Source organism: Phoca vitulina, unplaced genomic scaffold (assembly GCF_004348235.1).
Source record: "Phoca vitulina isolate PV1807 unplaced genomic scaffold, GSC_HSeal_1.0 scaffold16, whole genome shotgun sequence".
NCBI lineage: Eukaryota > Metazoa > Chordata > Mammalia > Carnivora > Phocidae > Phoca > Phoca vitulina.
In genome coordinates this window covers 35,916,504-35,936,002 of record NW_022589719.1, presented here as the reverse complement: position 1 = coordinate 35,936,002, position 19,499 = coordinate 35,916,504, and the positions used below count along the sequence as shown (strand labels likewise).

Below are 19,499 nucleotides of genomic sequence, written 5' to 3'. Positions count from 1 at the left end.
GCCTGGGCACTTACGGGGGGTCATTATGCATCATCTTATCTGTCCCCAAGCCCAGGGCTGCGACTTTCCACAGAGCAAGGTTGTGTGTGCCTCACAAGCAAGCAGGCCCGGCCGGCCTGGACCTTCGCCAACCCCCACCCCATAACCCTGCCACCCCGGCCCCACTTGCCCCACCCCGTCCCCCCGCTCCCCCCACACCGCGTCCCCCCTCACACCCTGTCCCCCTCGGAACCCCGCTCCCCCCCACCCCGACCTCCCCGCACCCTGTCCCACCAGCCTGTCCTACCCTGTCCTCCCACTCCCCCCACCCCGCCGCCCCGAGACTCACTCTTTAAAATCCTCTGCAAATTACCCTCGAAGTCCAGGGCCCATTGGTTGAGCGCGCAGGTGGCCACGGTCACCTTCCGGCCCATCCTGGCCGCACTGGCCCGGGCTCTTCCGGGTCGTCCCGCGGGGTCTGGCCGGGCTTGGACAGCAGAGCCGCGGCGACAGGCCCCGCCCACGCCCCGCCCACGCCCCGCCCGCCGAGTCGCGGCCGCTCCTGCGCAGGAAGGAGGCCCGTCCCCTCCGCCCCCCGCGAATCCCGGAGGAGTTCCTGCAGCCCTGAGACCCCCCGCAGGGGCCGGGGCCGGTCCCGGAGCGAGCGCAGCTCCACTATTTTATTCCGCACCTGCCCACAAACTGCACCCAATCTGCTTCTTCAACTTGGCTGTTTCCCCTCGTCACGTTAGAGACGTCGTTTTCATTCTTCTCCTGCAGTTGGGTGCTGGTGAGCTCCCCACTCGGTGCCGGAGGGCGCGCTCAGCACCGCGCCCACACGCGCGCGCCCGCGCTGGCTCTGTGTTCCCCTCCAGGAGCCGCCCCTGTGCGGCCGCGCCTCGTTTCCCTAGGCCTGCAGGCCCCGCAGCCCGGCGGAGCGCAGTTGTGCTCTTGCCACATTTCTTACCCGGAGCGCTCGTAACCATCTACTGCGGCAGGCTTTCGCTTTTTCTTAACACAGCTCATTCTTTCGTCCATTTAGGTAGGGTAGGAATCCAATTTTTTCCCGTATGAATAAGTAACTCTCACCGTCGTTGAACAGTCCGTCTTTTTCTCCCGACTTGCGATGCTGCTTTTGTCATACACGTTTTCACATTTAAAATACTTTTTCCCCATCTCTAAAGTAATGCTTGTTCATGATGGACAATTGGAAGAAGGAAAGGGAGGGGGAGGGGAGGGGAGGGGAGGGGAGGAAGGCTGGGGCAGTGTTCTAGATTAAGGCTAAGGAGCCGTGACCCCTGACGCACAGAGTGGTTTCCCGATTGGATCCTGACTTTTAATAAACAGCTATAAAGGACATGAATGGGACGATGGGGGAAAACTGAATATGAACAATATATTAGATAATAGCATTGGGTTGATACAAAATTTCCGAAGTGTAATGTATTTCATTTGGGTAATGTAAGAGATGGTTGCTGAAGTATTTAGGAAGAAGACATCACCTGCGGCTAATTAATGGTTCAGGGAAAAAAGTGGGGGGTGGATACAGGGAGAGAGAGGGAGGGAAGGAAATTAAATGTGGGAAACTGTTAGCAGCTGCTGAATCTAGGAATATGGGTGCTCACTTTAGTATATATTCAACTGGTTTGTGTGTTTGACACTTTTCAAAATAAAAAACTGCAGAAAAAATGTATCTCTGTGAGGGACACAGAGCTGTGCCAATCGGATCCCTATGCAAACAAGACCTTTGTCCCAAATGTTGGGAGTGGGGCCAGCGGACACCTTCAATTGCCCACCCCTCCAGGGGCTGCTTGGGTTGTACAGCCGCCCTGCCCAATGTCATGGCCTTGCAAGGGTGGCCCTGTCCAGTAGCTGATCTCCGGAGGCAGGAGTATGTATGTGGCTTGGGCATTCCTGCCAAGCGGGACAACTGTCGTGGCTTCTTATCTGCCCCATGCTGTTGGCCCCAGCCGGGCTTGCATGGCAGTTCAACTTCTCTTTCTTTCCAGCGCTGCTGCTTCTTTCCCCTCTCATCTCTGCGCAGGTGTGATCCTGACCCGAAACTCCATCTCCCTCACTTCTGGGGGAACCAGACCTGCCAGGCCTCCTAGCAGAGCCTTCCCTGACACCCCCAAATCAAACTGCTCTAATCCTCTGCACAGCACCTTCACCATCTGACACTCCACCTATTTGATTATTGTTTATTGATTATTGCTCTCCCCCCCGCCCCTAACAGAGGTGACCCCTAGGAGCAGGGATGTTGTCCGTTTTGTGGGTTGCTGTGGACCCAGGGCCTGACACATCAGATGCTCAGCAAGTGTTTGCTGCGCGCCTTGGAAGCCCCATTTGCAGAAAGAGGAAACTGGAGCGCAGGGGAAGCAACTTGCCCGCCGCCACTGGGTGGATGGAGCGCCGGCCCTCGCGCGTGCTCCGCGGGGCTTAGCGTGGGTGCGGGGTGCTGCTCCGGCAGCCAGTCGTCCGCGGGGCGGGCCCTCGGCCGTCAATCCCGCGCTCCAGCGGCGCCGAGTGGTGCAGTTGGTGGTCCGGAGTCAGCTCAGGGGGTGGGGCGAGGCGTGCGAGCAATCGCGGGGCGCAGGGACGCCGGCCGCTCAGGGCCCGCCTCCGATTGGTCGTCTATCGCATCACGTCATGCTGGGGGCGGAGCTTCGGGGCGGCCTCTCTAGGCAGCCGGTTGGGCTGCAGGCCTGGAGTTGGGGACCCAGGTGGGTGCGGAGTCAGATGCTCAGGTGAGCCGGCGCGGTGCGCGCAGGTGAGGGGCGCCCAGGTGAGCCAGCGCGGTGCGTGCAGGTGGGGGGCGCCCAGGTGAGCGGCCGGGGTGGTCTAGTCTCAGAAGCGCCCCGATCTGAGGACCGCTGCCCTCTTTGGCCCACCTGAGCTCTTCCTGCATCTCCTTAGGTAAAGAGAAAGGAACTGGGCCCCACCGGGCGCCACTCTGGGTGCCCAGATTTGAGAGACGGGCAGCGAGGGAGTGGGCTGCTCAGTGAAGCGTAAAAGACCTTTTGTGTACTCTTGGTAGGAGCAGAAAACGACGCGCTCTTTGTGAGCGCAATTTGGCGAATTCCTTTTTAATAAAATGTGTGTTCTCTCAAAAAAATATATGGATGGTTGGGGAGGGGGAGCTGGAAACATGGGGCATGGAGAGGCCTGGTAGTGAAATTCAGGTAACTGTGATGGTAACAGGTAATCTTTCTGAGGGCTGTGCCAGGTACTATTCGAATACGGAAACATTTCTTGGAACCTTATCTGAACAGCGCGGGGTCTGGTTTGGGAATTTGTGAATCCAAGAGTAGTAGGGACTGAAGAATACAGACCTGACAAAGTCAACCTGAGATGAAAAAGAATGATAAACATCAGAATCGGTGAGGGGTGGGCAGCTGCTCTTCTGGTTGTGAAGACAGTTCTAGAGGCCAGGTAAACCTACCTGTCCACCCAACATCTATCTTTAGGAGTTTATCCCCAGACATATCAGACAGCTGTGTAAACATGCAGATGCAAGAACTCCCGTTATGACTTGCTGTATATACGTGCAAAAACCAGAAACAACTAATGACTATCAGTAAGAAAATCGGATTAAGTCATGATGCACTAATACGGTGAGATACGTGGCAACTGTTGAAACGAATGGACTCAACATGGAAACAAGTCCCCTGGCATGTCACAGCAAAAGGGGCAGGAGGGAGATAAGTCTGTCATTAAAAAGACACTTGAAAAGCTCTACGCCCAAACCTTAAACAGGGATGGGGATGCAGGTGTTCTTTTCCTATTTTCCAGAAAACAGGCTTATGTAATAAAATAATTTAGCAATAACGAAAAGAGTTTTTAAACAGCTCTTGGAGTCCTAAGACCCACAATTCTGGGAACATTTGTGGCTGAATGGGGGTCGGGAGGTCACCTGTGCATCCCCCCCACCATTCCCAAAGCATGATGGGACTGATCTTTGGGGTGATTCTTGGTTTACCTGCAGCTTCTCTACAACCCAGCCCGCCCCAGCCCCGCCCCCTGACCCTGGACCTTCTGCAGTGGCCACTCCCTCAACTCACACGTACATTCACAAGCCTCACTTCCAAACGCAGGGGCTGCTTTGCAGATGTGTGGCCCCTCCAAGCTCTTGGCGCCAGGAGGCTGTGGCCTGGCTTACCTTGAGAGGACTGAGGGCCCAGCAGGGACCCAGCAGAGCCACTCCTGGGGCGCTTTCCGAGGCCTTCAGAAGTAGGCATCCTAGGTGGAAAGAAATGCCCAGAGACGCTGAGCCCTGATTCTCAAGGGTAAGCTGCAGCTTTGATCGTGGCTCCAGGAGTCTGCTCTCCAAAAGCTGCAAATATATGCTCACTGTAACGCAAGTTTAGAAGTCAAATGTAGGGGTCCTTGCCTTTCTTCTTTCTCCAGTCCACCCCCAGAAGTCATTAACCCCCCTCCCCATGGGCCTGAGTGAGCAGAGAACGCACTCCGCCTTGCTCACATCAACCTCCTCATCTGTAAAATGGACATCGTAATGCTCACTCTCCAGTGTCTGTGCGAGAACTCAGTAAGATACTGGGCACTTGGAACTCCGTAGACGCTCAGTACATAGCCACTGTCTGTAAAGGTTGAATCATCGAGGGACGGCCCCAACAGTGTCTTGTGTTCTCATACCTTGCAATCCCCCCATCAAGGGGTGGAGCTCGATTCCCTTCCCCTTGAAAGGAGGTGGACTTGGGACTCCCTGTAGCCGATAGGATGTGCTGGAAGTGCTGTCACTTGTCCTCAGGCCCTCAGAAGGGGTGGTACAACTCTGTGGGGTCTGCTGGAACCCTTGCTGGTTCCCTGAACCTCTTTCCATGGCGCTGAGCCACCAGGCTGTGAGGACGCCCTAGCTGGCCCAAAAGGAGAGACCTCATGAAGACAGCCGCTCTGGCACACCCCAGCCTATAACTGCCTAGCCAGTCTCCCCAGACTCCTAACCACAGAAGCAATGAGAAAGGATGAAAAGACTGTTGTTTTAAGCCACCAGGTAGCAGTGTGGTTAGGTGCAGGGGGTAACCAGAACGCTCTGGGGCTGGCTTTGGGGATGCATGGCCCTTAGACCTCTGCTAGTCTGAACCTCACCCTGATGCCCTGCATGAGCCCAGCTGAGCCTTCCTGAGGCCTGAGGGTGCTGAGGATCCTTTTGGCGATAGCTGGCTCTCTTTTAGGTGAACTCCGATGGGGTCAGGGAAGGCTCTGAGCACTTGGTGCCATGACCTCATTTCCTTGAGTAAGCAGGTCACAGCTGCTTGTGGATGAGGAAACAGGCCTAGCAGGTGGTCCCACAACTTGGATTCCAAGTGGGCAGCAGGAATCTGTGCTGCTGAGAACTCACAGCCTTGGTGGTGACCTTGGGGCCTCCAGGACGTTCCCTGTGCCAGCCCCCAGATGTCTCTGCCATGCTCCTGGGTGTCTAGAGCATCCCCAAACTTCTAAAATTTCAATATGCCAAAAAGCTGCCAAGGGGCGTAAGTCATCTGTTGTGTGGGTCTCAGCCTGTCGATAGTGATACTGTGGTCTGGGAATGCCTGAAGCACCCTCCTGGGCTTGTATTACTGGGGCAACCCGCTGCCTCCCAGGGCCATCATGGCTGGCCCAGCCCTAGTGGTCCTTATGATTGCAGGCACACCTCAGCAACAACCATTGGGGAGCTCCGACGAGCAAGGTTTATTACTCACAGGTCCTGGAGGCCACACAGAATGCTCAGAGCCACAGTGAGGTCATGGGGAGAGAGGGTGTATGTGGGCCTGGGGCTCTGCCTTCATGGGGGTCAAGGGTGGGGGCCTGGGGTTTCATAGGTTCACTCTTTATTGGCCAGTTTAAAGCATAAGAGTGGGAATAAGGGCACGGGAAGAAGGGAGGTCACTGCAGTGGTCAGCTCTCTTGGTCACCTAGGGCTTTCTGAAAGGGGACTTACAGGTGGGAGTGGCCTGGTTCCTTCTCTGGTTGTTTGGCTGGTAGCTGGGTCAAGCAGCTGGTGGTATGTTTATTTGAGATGGATGTCTTTGCCATGAATGCCTTGGCAATCAGAAGCTTAGGGTCAGGCACTTCTATGTCATCCTCAAACCCTCAGGGGCCATGTCCCTTTGGCTTCGGCCTGTGGAACTCAAAGACCAGTCGAGGGAGCTGATCAGGCTGTCAGAAAGCCTCCTCCCCTCCCCTGGCTGGTCTTTATCCCCAGGTATGGGACACTAACTCTCCCTCACCCAGCTTTAACAACCTGCAGATCCTCACATGTGTAGGCATTCATGACCCAAGACACTTAGGAAGGTCACTGGGTCCCGTGAGTCTGCAGAGAGCCAGGCTCCAAGCCCAGATCACTCTCACTGCTGCTCCATGTTCTTAGGCTCTCACTGGCTCCCAGAATGTACCAATGGAATGTGCTAACTCCAGGGGGCTTGATTCAGGCTGGTGGCACAAACAAGCTTCTAGAAATGTTTCAGATGCATATGTGGCTGCTTGGTGTAAGTCTTCAAAGAAAGTACCTTTCTGTTCATTGCTACTCATCAGGTCTGCATCTGCCTATGCTAAGGCTCATGTCCAAGGTGATGCTGCCATGAAGACTTGTGTCCAACCCCCCCATTATAATTAAGTACTTACTATTTGCCAGACGCTGTGTGTGCTAGGCAAAGAAGCTGGGTGGTAATATTCCCTACCCCCTCCATGGGGTGTCTTCCGGTTTTGAACCCTGAGCTCTTGGGCTTGCACTTCTCACTCGGTTCCAACAGTGGGCCTTGAATAAATGCCATTTGGATCCTTATCTGCCTTCAATCCTGAAATGTCAGCTCCCTGAGCATCTTCATCATTTTTGTGTCCCTGCAGGACTTTCTTAGTGGGTTGAGAAGGATCAAGTGGGCCTTTTGAATTAAGAGAGTCCAGAGATTTTAGAGAGGCCCGTTCAAGAAGGAACACTTCCATTCTGCTGTGAAACCCCTAGACAAGACATTGGAGGTAAGCGTGTCTTAGCACTGTTGTTCGTGGGCATAGACAGTGACTTTTTAGCTTTGAAAAAGTAAAGACAGCTGGTACATCAACTCCTGTCTGTGAGTCTTAGGAATAAAATAAAATACACCCCAAACACCTCCCTCTCCCCTGGCTACTTGTTTCCAAGGATGTAACTTACACGTTTATTACAAGATTCAGTGCTCATGACAGAGGAGACTCCTGGGTGAATGAACTCTGTAATCTCAAAATATTTATTTGGGCTTGTTTGAATCTGTAGAAGATACACTCTTTCCTTTCAGCAGCATTTTCTGTTTGGCTTTTTACACTTAGTTCTGAGCCTATACATTTCTGGCCCTTTTCCAGTTTTCTGCCATGTTCAGTGAAAGTGACTCCCACACACCAAGCTCTGTATTCTGTTTCGGGGCTGTAGAGATGGATGGTCCATAAGGAACTCTTCATCCTGCTTTGTACATCATAGGTAGACATTCCATAAACTTACCTGTGAAAATTAAATTAAGTGATGTGGCTACAGTTCCCACACTACAAATGAAAATGTCTTTTGTCACTGAAATTTTTTTTAATGAATGTACATTTGTGTTAAAGTAACTCATGTTCACATTTTTAAACAAGTCAGTGGCTTTTAAGACTTATATGTAGAATAAACAGTTCCCCACTTCATCCCATAGTCTTAATTCCCAGAAACAAATACTTTTCATTATTTTAGTTACTTTTGTATTGTTGTTTTTACCTGCTTATTTTTATTTTTATTTTATTTTTTTATTTTTTTAAAGATTTTATTTACTTATTTGACAGACAGAGACACAGCGAGAGAGGGAACACAAGCCGGGGGAGTGGGAGAGGGAGAAACAGGCTTCCTGCCGAGCAGGAGCCCGATGCGGGGCTCGATCCCAGGACCCTGGGACCATGACCTGAGCCGAAGGCAGACGCTTAACGGCTGAGCCACCCAGGCACCCCAACCTGCTTATTTTTAAATAATTTACTTTTGGCATGCTCAGCTTTATGTATCCTTCTACACATCTAGTAGTCAGTCTATAGCCAGGTATTACACTGTTATGATGAAGTTGCTATTATTTACTGTTAAGCCAAGTAATGTACTACAATTATGGTTTGGGTTTTTTTCCCCCTTGTATGACTTTTTATTGTTCCTGGAGTTAATGGTTGCCTCACTTTCCATTCACTAAGGTTTCTTTCTTTCTTTTTTCTTTTTTTCCATTTACTAAGGTTTCTATGCATCTTTCACTATTTTTTTTTCTGAATGCTGCAATACAGCTGTCATACTATCAATAATTTTTCACAGTCTAACACAATAAAATTCATCATTTCTATTCTCCCTTCCACCAAAGCCATTCATTTAGTACCAGTGTGGACTGGTTACTGTCTGGTGCACTGCACAGCTCTCATCCCCTTGTCCTTTCATTGGGCCTTCTTTCAGCAGCTCTCTTGGATCCTGTGTCGTCTCCTCTGAATAATAGTTAATCTGGGAATAGAATTCTAGGTTGCAAAACAGTTTTCCTCAGAGTTTTTAAAGTTTTCCATCATTGTCTTCTAAAATCCAACTTACTGCTAGTATGATTCTTAATTCTGGATTTTTCTCTAAAAGCTTTTAATATCATGTTTTCTTATCCTTGATATTTTGAAAACTTCACAATTAGAACTTGTTCTGGAAGTGTAGATGTCACTGCTTCCCCCATAGACAAGTTCAGTTATTCCCCCTTTTTTTGTAGAGTGATTATTTATTGAATGCACTGTATGTACCAGACTGTGTTCTAGGACTTGGTAGTAGAACAATAAATAGGACACATGATTCCTGCCCTTGGGGAGCTGACATTCTAATGGAGGGAGACAGACAATAGACATGCACTGAAATTAAAAAAAAAAAAAAAGCATTCTACATGATGAAAAGAGTTATTAAGAAAATAAAGTAGCAGGGAGAGTGACTTGGCAGGGGGTCTGGGGTGCAGGCAATGTAAATTGGCTGATTGGCTTGTACATTGGTTCAAGATGAATGGCTATAGGGGAGAGGGAGAATGGAAATGATCAATTATTGTGTTAGAGTATATAGAAAAATTGCTGAAATGTGTGATAGCTCTGTTAGAGTATTCAGAAAAAAAATTAGTGACATGAATAGAAACCTTAGCAAACGGAAAAAGTAGGCAATAATTAACTCCAGGAAAAATAAAAAGTCATACTAAGGAAGGGACATTTTACAAAAGATCTGAATGAGGAGACCTGCAAAGCATGTTCTAAGCAGAAGTAACAGGTATCATGAATGAAATGAACCATATTCAAGGATCATTAAAGATCCTATGTGCCTGGATTAGAAGGTATGAGGAGAGAGTGGGGAGGACAGGAGGCAGGAGCAGATTGCAAGAGGTTTCTGAAACATGGATGGCCTGGTTCACATGGTAAGAGGGCATTCTGCCACCATCTGAAGACTGAATCAAGAGACATAGGAGGGTCAGGTAGGAGGTTATTGCAGATTTCAGGAAGGAGAAACTGAAGCACAATCCGTCATCTCTTCCCTATCTGGAATCAGGACAAGGTAGTGAGTAGGCAAGTGAAAGAGGCCAGTCCTGCAGAGTCTATGAGCGGTGGCAGATGTGGCAGGGAGATGTGGTGGCTCTTCTTCATGGGATGATCTGAGCAGGATTATCTTCTTCCCTCAGGGCCCAATGGCTGCAAACTCCCTACATGATGCTTCCAAAACCAAGAGTCCAGACTGCATCACCAACAGCAGGGCTGCGACTCAAGGACAGTGGGGCCGTGCCTGGTAAGAATCTTGGCAGTCTTCCCAGCTAGAAAATAAAGTGAGGTCTTAGAGGTTGCCAGTCTCTGGGATTTTAGAGACCTATTAAATAAAATTTTTATCATCAAGACTAATGAAAGGTAAGCAATTTCCCATTTTATAAAGTAAGGAATTGAAGAAGAAATGAAACACTGACTAAAACAGGCTGGCCCTGGCGGTGAAGCTCACTGTTGTCTCTGTACTTCTTGAGCCAGAGAGTGTAGGGACTTGGGAGTGGGTGGGCAGCCCCCTTGCCCAGAACTGGGAAGCCTCTGGCCTTGTGGGTGACAGGCTCTGGGCTTTCTGTGGGTGCCCACGGATCTGTCAGCCTCCCTGCGGCTCGCGGTAGAGCACACACGTGGAATGGCTCTTCCAGGCAATGGGGAGGCCTCTGTGCTGAGAGCGAACAGCCGTCTCTGAGGCCCTGGCTACTTTGAACAATGGGACCCGTACAGACGCAGAAAGCGTTGTCTGCGAGGTCCCAGGGCAGGCGGGCCCCGTGTGACTGTCTGCTGTCTGCTGTTGCAGGGAGGTGGACTGGTTTTCGCTGGCGAGCGTCATCTTTCTGCTGCTCTTCGCGCCCTTCATCGTGTACTACTTCATCATGGCGTGTGACCAGTATACCTGCTCTCTGACAGCCCCTGTGCTGGATGTCGCCACCGGCCGTGCTCGGCTCTCAGACATCTGGGCCAAAACTCCATCTGTGACGAAGAAAGCAGCCCAGCTCTACACCCTGTGGGTCACATTCCAGGTCAGCCCTCCCTGGCTAATGTCGTTGGGGCATAGCGGGCACCAAGCGCCCCTCTTGTTGGGATGGCCATTTGTCCGGGAAATGGAGCCCCGGCTTAGGTTGGCATTCTCCTTCCCAGGACCCCGCAGGGCATTACCTGGAGCCTGATCCACTTAGCTCTGTCTTCTGATAGAAGGCACCTGGCGGCATCACGGTGTCTGACCCACGTGCGGGGTGAGGCGCCCCGCAGTTCAGGACCACACACAGCCCTGCAGGGACATGTGTAGTAGGATGGAGCAAGATGCTGTGGGAGGCTGTGAGGCAGGGCTGGCCCCAGGAAGCCCTGTGCCCAACAGGAAGCTTCCCTTGACAGTAGCCCATGGGGAGGAGCATTCCAGCCCCCAGAGGGATGCTCTCCATTACAGGAGACACCACTCGGCAAAGCCATGGCCCGTGTCCCCAGCAGGTGGCTGCATGCTCCTGGCCAAGTGTTGTGACCCCGCTGGCCTTTGAGACCAGAAGGAGTTCACCAGGAAGGGGCTGTTTGCACCAAGAACCTGGTGAACAGGCAGGGTTGTTTATTATCTGAATCCAGGGAGACAGAACCGGGAGAAGCCCCCAGCTCCACCCCGGGTTTCCTCCCTGGAGGAAGGCTCCCACCTTTAGTAGCAGTTTCTTCTCAGGGTCCTAGCTTCTGGGCTCCAGGGTCCCTCTCATCTCCAGTCTCTTGGCCCCTTTGGGTGAAAAACGAGATGGGGCAGCATGAGTCACAATAGCCTAAGAGTAGAAATGTCAGTGGACGAGTGGCTAAAACAAAGCCTGGTCCATCCCTGTGGCGGAACGTTACTCAGCCGTGACCAGGAGTGGGGACTCACGTGTGCTCTGGCAGGGAGGGACCTTGAGAACATTCCCTGAGTGAAAGAAGCCACGCACAAAAGGCCACATGGTGCATGACTCCATTTATATGAAACGGCCAGAATAGAAAAAATAGAAAACGGGTTAATGGTTGTTGGGGGGCAGTAGGGGGAGGGGAACAGGGAGTGACTTCTAAATGGGGGTGGGGTTCCCTTTGGGGGTGATGGCCCTGTTCTGGAGCTGGATGGTGGTGGTGGTTGCACGACCTTGTGAATGCACTAAGTGACCCGGGAAGGGTCTAAAAAGGCGAATTGTATGGCATGTGAATTCTCTCACTTTTTAAAATGGCCCCAGAAACGTGCGTGGGAAGGATTCATGGGCTGTCCCAGGGGGAGACTGCTTTGCTGCTTTAGGCAGTAATGAGCTTCCTGCTCGGGGCACCGCCACCCTCAGAGCCCCACCAGGCCTGCGGTCAGGGCTTCCAGAGCCACGAACTCTTCTGGAAGGACTAACCGACCAAAAATCAGGATTTCTGCCATTCGTGTGGTGCTTTTGTGTGAGTCAGGTCAATGAACAAAGGCAAGGTTGGGTGAAAGAGCCAGGCCCTCCAGGCGGCGGGTCACTCAGCCTTCAATCTCCGCTGCAGGTGCTTTTGTACGTGGCGCTTCCTGACTTCTGCCATAAGTTCCTGCCGGGCTACGTGGGAGGCATTCAAGAGGGCGCCGTGACCCCCGCAGGTAACCCGAGCCCACGCGCATCCCTTCTCTTCTCCCTGCCTCATTGTCTCACGGGGCCCGTGTAGCCCTGTGCCGCTTCCACCCCTGAGTGTGCTCCCCGACAAAATGAAAGTGAACTTCGCTTGGGCATTGCTGCCACCCTGGGCCCTCCTGGTGTCCAGGGCAGCCCGGGGCTGAGCCGGCCCAGAGGCTGAAGATCACGTTCTTCAGCAAACAGGGCACTGAGCGGCCCCGACCCCACAGCTGGATGATGTAATCAGGCTGCTGGAGCACCTCCCCACCGAGAACACGGCAGCGGCCACTTGCATCCAGGCTGGGGGACTGGGGGGCACTGCAGAGCTGCCTGCGGTCACCAAGAAGCCAGGAGGAGCCCTGCAGGTGGAATCGGCCCTGTCCCTGCCTGCAGAGGGCTCCCGGGGCAGCGGGAGGCTGGCGTGCTTCCCGACAGGTACTGTGGGGGCATCCTCACTCTCTAGCAGACTGCAGGCTGGTGGTCTGGCCTGTGCTCGGCCGAGGAGAATCAGAACCAGAGGACTAGTCTGTGCCCTTTGCCTCTTCCCAGGACCCCGAAAGCAGGAGCAGTTGATCCCGGAGCTAACAGCGTCACTGTGCTCCTGGCATTTTGACCGGGGGCCCAAGTTAGAGCAGACGCTGACCAGCTTCAGGACTGCAACCTGGTGTTCCAGACAGGCCCGGAGCAGGCAGGGCCTGGGCCAGCTGCTGTTTCAGTCGGGAAAACACTTTGATTTTTGCATCTTCCCTCCGCAGGGGTTGTCAACAAGTATGAAATCAACGGCCTGCAAGCATGGCTCATCACGCACCTTCTCTGGTTTGCAAACTCTCACTTCCTGTCCTGGTTCTCTCCCACCATCATCTTCGACAACTGGATACCACTGCTGTGGTGCGCCAACATCCTCGGCTATGCTGTTTCCACCTTCGCCATGATCAAGGGCTACTTCTTCCCCACCAATGCCAAAGACTGGTACGTTCTTCAGCAGCTGGTCAAGCTAAAGTGGAACGTGGATGCTTCCACCCCTTTCTCTACGACCTTGGGATAGGAGGTCGTAAAGCTCTGAGGATTGAGAATCCTTGATGGAGATGCCTAACGGATCTTGTTTGATTCTGGGGAACATCCTTTCTAAATGTCCAGGGGGCTTCTTCTGCCTTAGGAAGAATGCAGTGGAGGATGGCCGAGTCCATCTTTGGCCGAGTCATCACCTGTAGGGCTGTCGTGGGAGGGGCCGCCCATTGCCTCCATCGCTGGCACATGAGTGTGGCCTGAAATGGTCTTAGTGAGGAGTCTTGTTATCTCAGTGGCTTTAATGTAAGAGCTTCCCAGGGAGAGCCCGACTGGTTGGTGGCTTCTCATGGAAGCTTTAGGTTAGATAGTTGTGAGCCCCCCAGCTAGCCCTCTCCTCATCTAGCTCTTTATCCATCCACCCACCCTCCCACCCATCCATCCATCCATCTGACTCATCTATCTAACCCATCCACCCACCCACCCATCCTTCCATCTAACTCATTCGCCCACCCATCCACCCTTCCATCTAACCCATTTATCCAACCATCCATCCACCCATCTACCATTCATCTACCTACCTACCCACCCATTCATTTAACCCATCCACCAAACCAATCTACCCACCCATCCACTCACCCACCCACCTGTTCATCCTTTCATCCATCCATCCATCCACCCACTCATCCATCTGTCCATCCACCTACCTACCCACCCATCCACATACCTTCCCATCCACCCACCATGTAACCCATCCATCCATCCACCCATTCATCCATCTAACCCCATCCATCCTCCCATCCACCCACCTACGCATCTATGCATCCATCCACCTAACTACCCACCCATCCATTTAACCCACCCATCCACCCATCTTCTCATCCACCCATTCAACCCATCTATTCCATTCATCCCACCCACTCATCCACCTTTCCAACCCCCATCCTTCATCCCTGCCTCCCTCAATCCCTCCATCCATCTCTCCCTGCACCAACAGATGTTGATTGGGTTCCTCCTGTAGATGGGTGTAAGCGTCATGAATAGGATTCTTGTGCTTGGGTCCTAGATTTTATCTCAGATGCATTTAGGGGCCCAAGTAAAGACAAAATGTGTTTCCTCTAACTCTTGCTCTTGGAAAATGTCTTTGGATGATGGTGCTTTGTGACTTGTGTGGTAATTAGGTAATGAGGCTGGTCTTCTGTGGCTCATGTGAGTCATTTTCAGTGCTTTATAATCAATCACCCGTTGTAGACTTTGTATATTTTCCTCTTTTTTACTTACTATAACTGAGGGAAATGGACATGAAAATGTTTTTCTCATGAACACAGAAATCCCTGTGTGTCTACAGTTTCTACCTGAGGAAGGTGTCCACGTCAGTCATCTTGGCTGATTCTCTGGTCACCCCTGGAGAAGGCCTTAGAGTCAGGAACCAGGGCAATGGACGTCCAGCAGGGGTTCATGGTGGGCCCTGGAGCTGGGCACCTGGCTCTGAGCATGCTGCTTTTACTCACTCTCTACCCGGGCAAGGTTTATAATTTCAATTGTGCTTGGGGACCCGAGCACCCTGTGAATCACCTCCAGCCGCATGCAAACGAAGATCTTCATGCAGTCGAGCCAATTGTACAGCTCACCTGGGCCATGCCTCAGGGGACCTGGAGGAGGGTGGGGAGAAGCCTGGCTGTTCAAGGGAAGACTCCCCACCCAGCCTGGGAAGCAGCTCAGGGTGGCTCTTGTGGAGCCGGAGCTGAGTGCCAAGTGAGAGCCAGCGAGGCCGTGGGAAACGGAGGGCCCGGCGTGTCGTCTGCCCGTGCCTCTGCAGCTGATGCCAGGGCCGGGCTCGGCACTGTGTCCACGCACGCACCGGCCCTGTGGTGTGAGACGCGCTCCCTGGCTAAATGTACGTGTTGTTTCTATTTTCAAGCAAATTCACAGGCAATTTCTTTTACAACTACATGATGGGCATTGAGTTTAACCCCCGAATTGGGAAGTGGTTTGACTTCAAGCTGTTCTTCAACGGACGCCCCGGGATCATCGCCTGGACCCTCATCAACCTGTCCTTTGCGGCCAAGCAGCGGGAGCTCTACGGCCAGGTGACCAACGCCATGGTCCTGGTCAACGTACTGCAGGTAGCCTGTCTGCGGCCAAAGGGGTGCAGGTGCCGATGCTTGCCGGGGGCTGGGAAAACCTGGAGGCCAGATCGGTTTTGAGAAACCTTAGCCCGCTGCGTTTAGAAGGGAGTCGGCCCCTTCCCGGGCATCTCTGGGGAGGGGGCGAGTGAGCACGTGGGGACGGATCCTGTCACTGCGGGTCAGGTGCTGCGCTTGCCCTGGGGACTCATTTGGCCCAGGGCCTCTTTCCCAGGGGACGCGTGTTAACAGCTCAAGCCTGTCCGTGGTCCTGGCCATATTCACAATTTACGGTCTCTGAAGTGTTTTCCCCACACGGTCCCCGTGGCTCTCAGGTGGGGAGGAGGAACGGTGATTCATCTGCACCTTTTCCCCATCTGCGTAGAAGGACACCGGTCACTGGCCATGCTGGCCACGTTATGGGTGTCTCGGTGCTGCAGGGGCAGTTGGGGGGGCACAGCCTGGGGGGCGCGCGGGTGAAGGGCCTTGGGGCCGGCGTGGACTCTGGCATGCAGGGCTCCTTCCCTGCGGGCCGTCCCGAGCCCTTCTGCTGGGAGCGACCTTGCTCTTCTTGGAGCTCCACAGCTTTGGCGTCACCTCGCGGGCTTTGCTGGGTGCCCCACTTCTTTAGACTCTCCGAGGATAAGGGCCCCCTTCCCTACCCCCCAGCCCCGCCCCGTGTCCCAGGCGTGGCGGACACGTGGGAGCCGTCCAGTGGAGCAGGTGCCGCCTCCTCATCTACAAGCTGTGGTTTTCTCGCCGGCCCCACGGGTGCCCCCTGGTCGGTACACGGCTCTTCCTGTTTTGCAGGCCATCTACGTGCTGGACTTCTTCTGGAACGAAGCCTGGTACCTGAAAACCATCGACATCTGCCACGACCACTTTGGGTGGTACCTGGGCTGGGGGGACCTCGTCTGGCTGCCGTACCTGTACACCCTGCAGGTGAGGCCCGGCGCGCGGGACGCGGCCCCACAGAACATTCGGCCGTTTGGTCCCTGGGCACGCGCGGGGCTGCCCGCAGGGGACGCAGCCGAGCACATGCGGAGCGCTGCACAGGTGGTGTGCTTGGGGGCCCCTGGGGGCTGGAGGAGGGAGGCCGCTCCCTGTTTCCAGGAAGAAAGGAGGCTTGGTGGATTAGTCAGCTTGGGCTCCGTGACATACAATAGACAGGGAGGGGAGCTGGGGCGACAGACACCCGAGATGCAGGTGCGGGCAGGGCGGGGTCCCCCTGAGGCCTCTCTCCTCGTGTGTGGACGGCCGTGCTCTCCCTGGGTCCTCACGGGGTCGTCCCTCCGTGGGGGTGTGTCCTGATGTCCTCTTCCTGTAAGGACCCCCGTCACACCGGATCAGGGCTCACCCCAGTGACCTCATTTTACCTTGATTACCCTCTAAAGACCCCATCTCCCGATATGGACCCATTCTGGGGTTGTGGGGGTTAGGGCTCCAATACATGAATTTGGGGGACACAGCTCAGCATGTGACACTTAAAGAAAAAGACATGGTGTAGACTTTGGGTAAAAAGGAGTGATTTGGCTGAACTGGGTGGATGGAAGGGGGTATTTATATTCCTATCAAATCTTAATGGTTGAAGGATGAGAGGCTTTCTCTCTTCCCTTTATTCCTTAAATACTTGATGAGGGTCTGCACGGCACCAGGCATGTGCTGGAGATGCGGGAGCAGAGGAGACGTGCGTGGGCTCTTCCCCCCTCGGGCTCACGGCTGCTGCGAAAGGCCAGGGAACAGGCAACTTGGTGCAGGGAGGGGGTGCTGGGGGGAAGTGGGGGTGCCGGCTCCCGAGAGAGGGCTCGGGAGGAGCCCCCGACCTGCCTCAGACAGTTGGCAAATGCCTCCAGAGAGAACCACAGCCGGGCTGAGAGCAGAGTGGGGAGGCTGGGGGTGAGAACATTCCAGACAGGTAGACTGACATCTGCTGAGTCTTACTGGTGAGAAAACTCGGGATGGGAGGACGAAGGGCCAGGGCTCGGAGGGGAAGGCTCAGAGGGGGCTCAGAGTCCTCAGGAGAGTCCTGGCTTGCCCCACGAAATTCAGGTATCAAAGTGCTGGCCTGGGGAGCCACAGGGACCTGGGTTCACACCGGTTAGGGGAGGCGGCCTTGAGCACAACCCCAGACGTCTCTGGAAAACTAGGGCAGCGCCCCCTCAGTCGGGGCTGAGCAGAGCCGCGGGGGCACCGAGCTCGGTCCTCATGCTGTCGGCAACTGCAGGCCCTCCCCCAGGTGTCCCGCGGCATGGGTGGGCGGCTAGTGGGGGCAGAGCGGGACCGGACCCCGGGCCATGCCCCCATCTCCCTGCAGGGCCTGTACCTGGTCTACCACCCGGTGCAGCTGGCCACCGCCCATGCCGTGGGCGTCCTGCTGCTTGGCCTGCTGGGCTACTACATTTTCCGGATGGCCAACCATCAGAAGGACCTGTTCCGCCGCACGGACGGCCGCTGCCTGATCTGGGGCAGGAAGCCCAAGGTCATCGAGTGCACGTACACGTCGGCCGACGGGCAGAAGCACCGCAGCAAGCTCCTGGTGTCGGGCTTCTGGGGTGTGGCCCGCCACCTCAACTACACGGGCGACCTGATGGGCAGCCTGGCCTACTGCCTGGCCTGTGGCGGGGGCCACCTGCTGCCCTATTTCTACCTCGTCTACATGGCCATCCTGCTGACCCACCGCTGTGTCCGGGATGAGCACCGCTGTGCCAACAAGTACGGCGGCAGCTGGGAGCGCTACACCGCGGCCGTGCCCCACCGCCTGCTGCCCGGGATCTTCTGAAGCCCCTCCCCCCCGGGAGAAGCCCCCCGGGGCCAGGAAGAGCACGAGAGCCGGCGCTGCCGGGACTCCCCCCCCCCCCCCCCCCCCCGCCCCGGGAGCTTCCGGTCCCTCATCGGAAATGGAAAGAGCGTGGCGCTTGGCGTGTCCTCCTCTTCCCTCGTCCCCGGGGGGGTCCTGAGGGTTTACGCCACCAGCAGAGATGACCAGTTCCCTCTGCGGCGCCCCGCGGGCAGCCCGTGATGCCCGCGTTTGTCCTGTGTGTTGGGAGCCCGAGCGGCGGGACGCACTGGTGTCCGACGTGGAATGGACACCTTCGGCTCGCTGTCACTTATCCTCACGACATCAGGGGGGACATGGATACGAGAGGTGGTGCAGTTACCAGCTTATTGCCTTGGCTCCAGATGTGCTCTTCCTCACCTGCTCTGCAACTGTGGGCCGGACCCTGTAGACCTCTCTCCTTGGCTGCGCACCTGATGTTAAATTGGAGGGACTCTGCACGGAGGAGGGGGCTTCTCTTTCTAGTTTCAGTGATGTTGCATTCCCTGCTGCTCACAGCCGTGAGGGGACAGCCAAGGCGCGTGCCCACAGCACGCGGACGTCCCAGCACTGGCCGCGGCGCCCAGTGTCCGACCCCCAGGGATCCGGCCACCGGCCTCGGCCTGCCCGCCCTCTGCAGGGTTTCCTCCTGCTTGCCTGGCGACTGCCCACGTTGGCTCCAGCGACCCAGCACATCTGTGCGCCATCCAGGGGGCCTCCAACAAGAGCTGAATCCCAGCCTCGGGGAGGGGATGCCTTTCAGGTCAATTTTTTTGCCCTGGGCATTTGCCCTCAACCCTAGGATTTTCTTGAAAGCTCTCTTTAAACATTACTGCCTTAGTAGATCTGATAGTTCTTTATATTAAACTTGCCCTGTTCAAACTTCTGTGTGGGTTCTGTCTCCCCCTGGGGCCTGACCATACATAGGGGCTCGGTTTCTGGTACATAGAAGGGGTACCCCAGACGCATTTAATGAGCTGCTTGGTGCTGCCTCAGAGCTGTGGGTACTCACCGGGGGGATTTCAGGGGCTGGTGCCAGCCTGGCCCCACCACCAGCCCTCTGGGGGCTATTGTTGCGTTGGGAGCAGGCGTCTATTCCATCCACCCAAGGAAGAAATCCCAGCCTGCCTGCCTGAAGGAGTGAACAGAGATGCTGGGCAGCAGGTGCCGGCCTTGCCTTCTGCCTGGAGAAACTGAACAGGAGGGGGCTACGGGCGGGGGGGGGGGGTTCGGTGCCGGGCAGGGTCTCCCCTGCTTCCAGTAGGACCTGGCTGAACGGGCAGGTGACCTCCCGAACAGCCCGGTGGACGAGAGCAAGCACGGGCCCCATCCAGGCTGGCTTGGAGGGTGGTTTTCCACGCTGCTGCTCACCCTGCCCGTTCCTTCCACCCCCAGGCTGATGGGGTCCCAGGCATGTGTGTTTGTCACAAGTCCCATGACTGATTTGAATACCGACCAGCCTGG

General features: G+C 54.8%; 2 protein-coding genes across 6 annotated transcripts in view; one reads left to right on the top strand and one right to left on the bottom strand.

The window, feature by feature from the left end:
* The window catches only part of NADSYN1 (NAD synthetase 1), a 33,663-nt gene extending 33,135 nt beyond the window's left edge, over window positions 1-528 (bottom strand). For both annotated transcript variants that reach the window (XM_032414571.1, XM_032414572.1), the window contains exon 1: window positions 329-528. In XM_032414571.1, the coding sequence (XP_032270462.1) occupies window positions 329-413 (85 nt within the window). In that variant the 5' untranslated portion in view covers window positions 414-528. The remainder of the gene's footprint in view (window positions 1-328) is intronic.
* A 2,110-nt stretch (window positions 529-2,638) lies between these two features.
* On the top strand, window positions 2,639-18,081 carry DHCR7 (7-dehydrocholesterol reductase). Of its 4 annotated transcripts, none has more exons than XM_032414935.1 (9): window positions 2,639-2,726; window positions 6,826-6,954; window positions 9,636-9,739; window positions 10,283-10,505; window positions 11,986-12,076; window positions 12,845-13,058; window positions 15,016-15,220; window positions 16,031-16,162; window positions 17,535-18,081. In XM_032414935.1, exons 3-9 carry the CDS (start codon window positions 9,642-9,644, stop codon window positions 17,997-17,999), a joined length of 1,428 nt encoding a protein of 475 aa, XP_032270826.1. In that variant the 5' UTR covers window positions 2,639-2,726; window positions 6,826-6,954; window positions 9,636-9,641; the 3' UTR covers window positions 18,000-18,081. The 4 variants fall into 4 exon arrangements, with proteins under 4 accessions (XP_032270826.1, XP_032270829.1, XP_032270828.1 ...); XM_032414938.1 differs by having other exon boundaries at window positions 2,640-2,702; XM_032414937.1 differs by having other exon boundaries at window positions 2,650-2,749.
* The last annotated feature ends 1,418 nt before the right edge of the window (window positions 18,082-19,499 follow it).

Excerpts from the sequence above, each read along its gene's own strand:
- DHCR7 (XM_032414935.1), top strand. The coding sequence starts at position 9,642 with ATGGCTGCAAACTCCCTACATGATGCTTCCAAAACCAAGAGTCCAGAC. Across the intron at positions 12,077-12,844 it reads GGGCGCCGTGACCCCCGCAG|GGGTTGTCAACAAGTATGAA; the intron begins GTAACCCGAGCC and ends TTCCCTCCGCAG. Across the intron at positions 15,221-16,030 it reads TCCTGGTCAACGTACTGCAG|GCCATCTACGTGCTGGACTT; the intron begins GTAGCCTGTCTG and ends CCTGTTTTGCAG.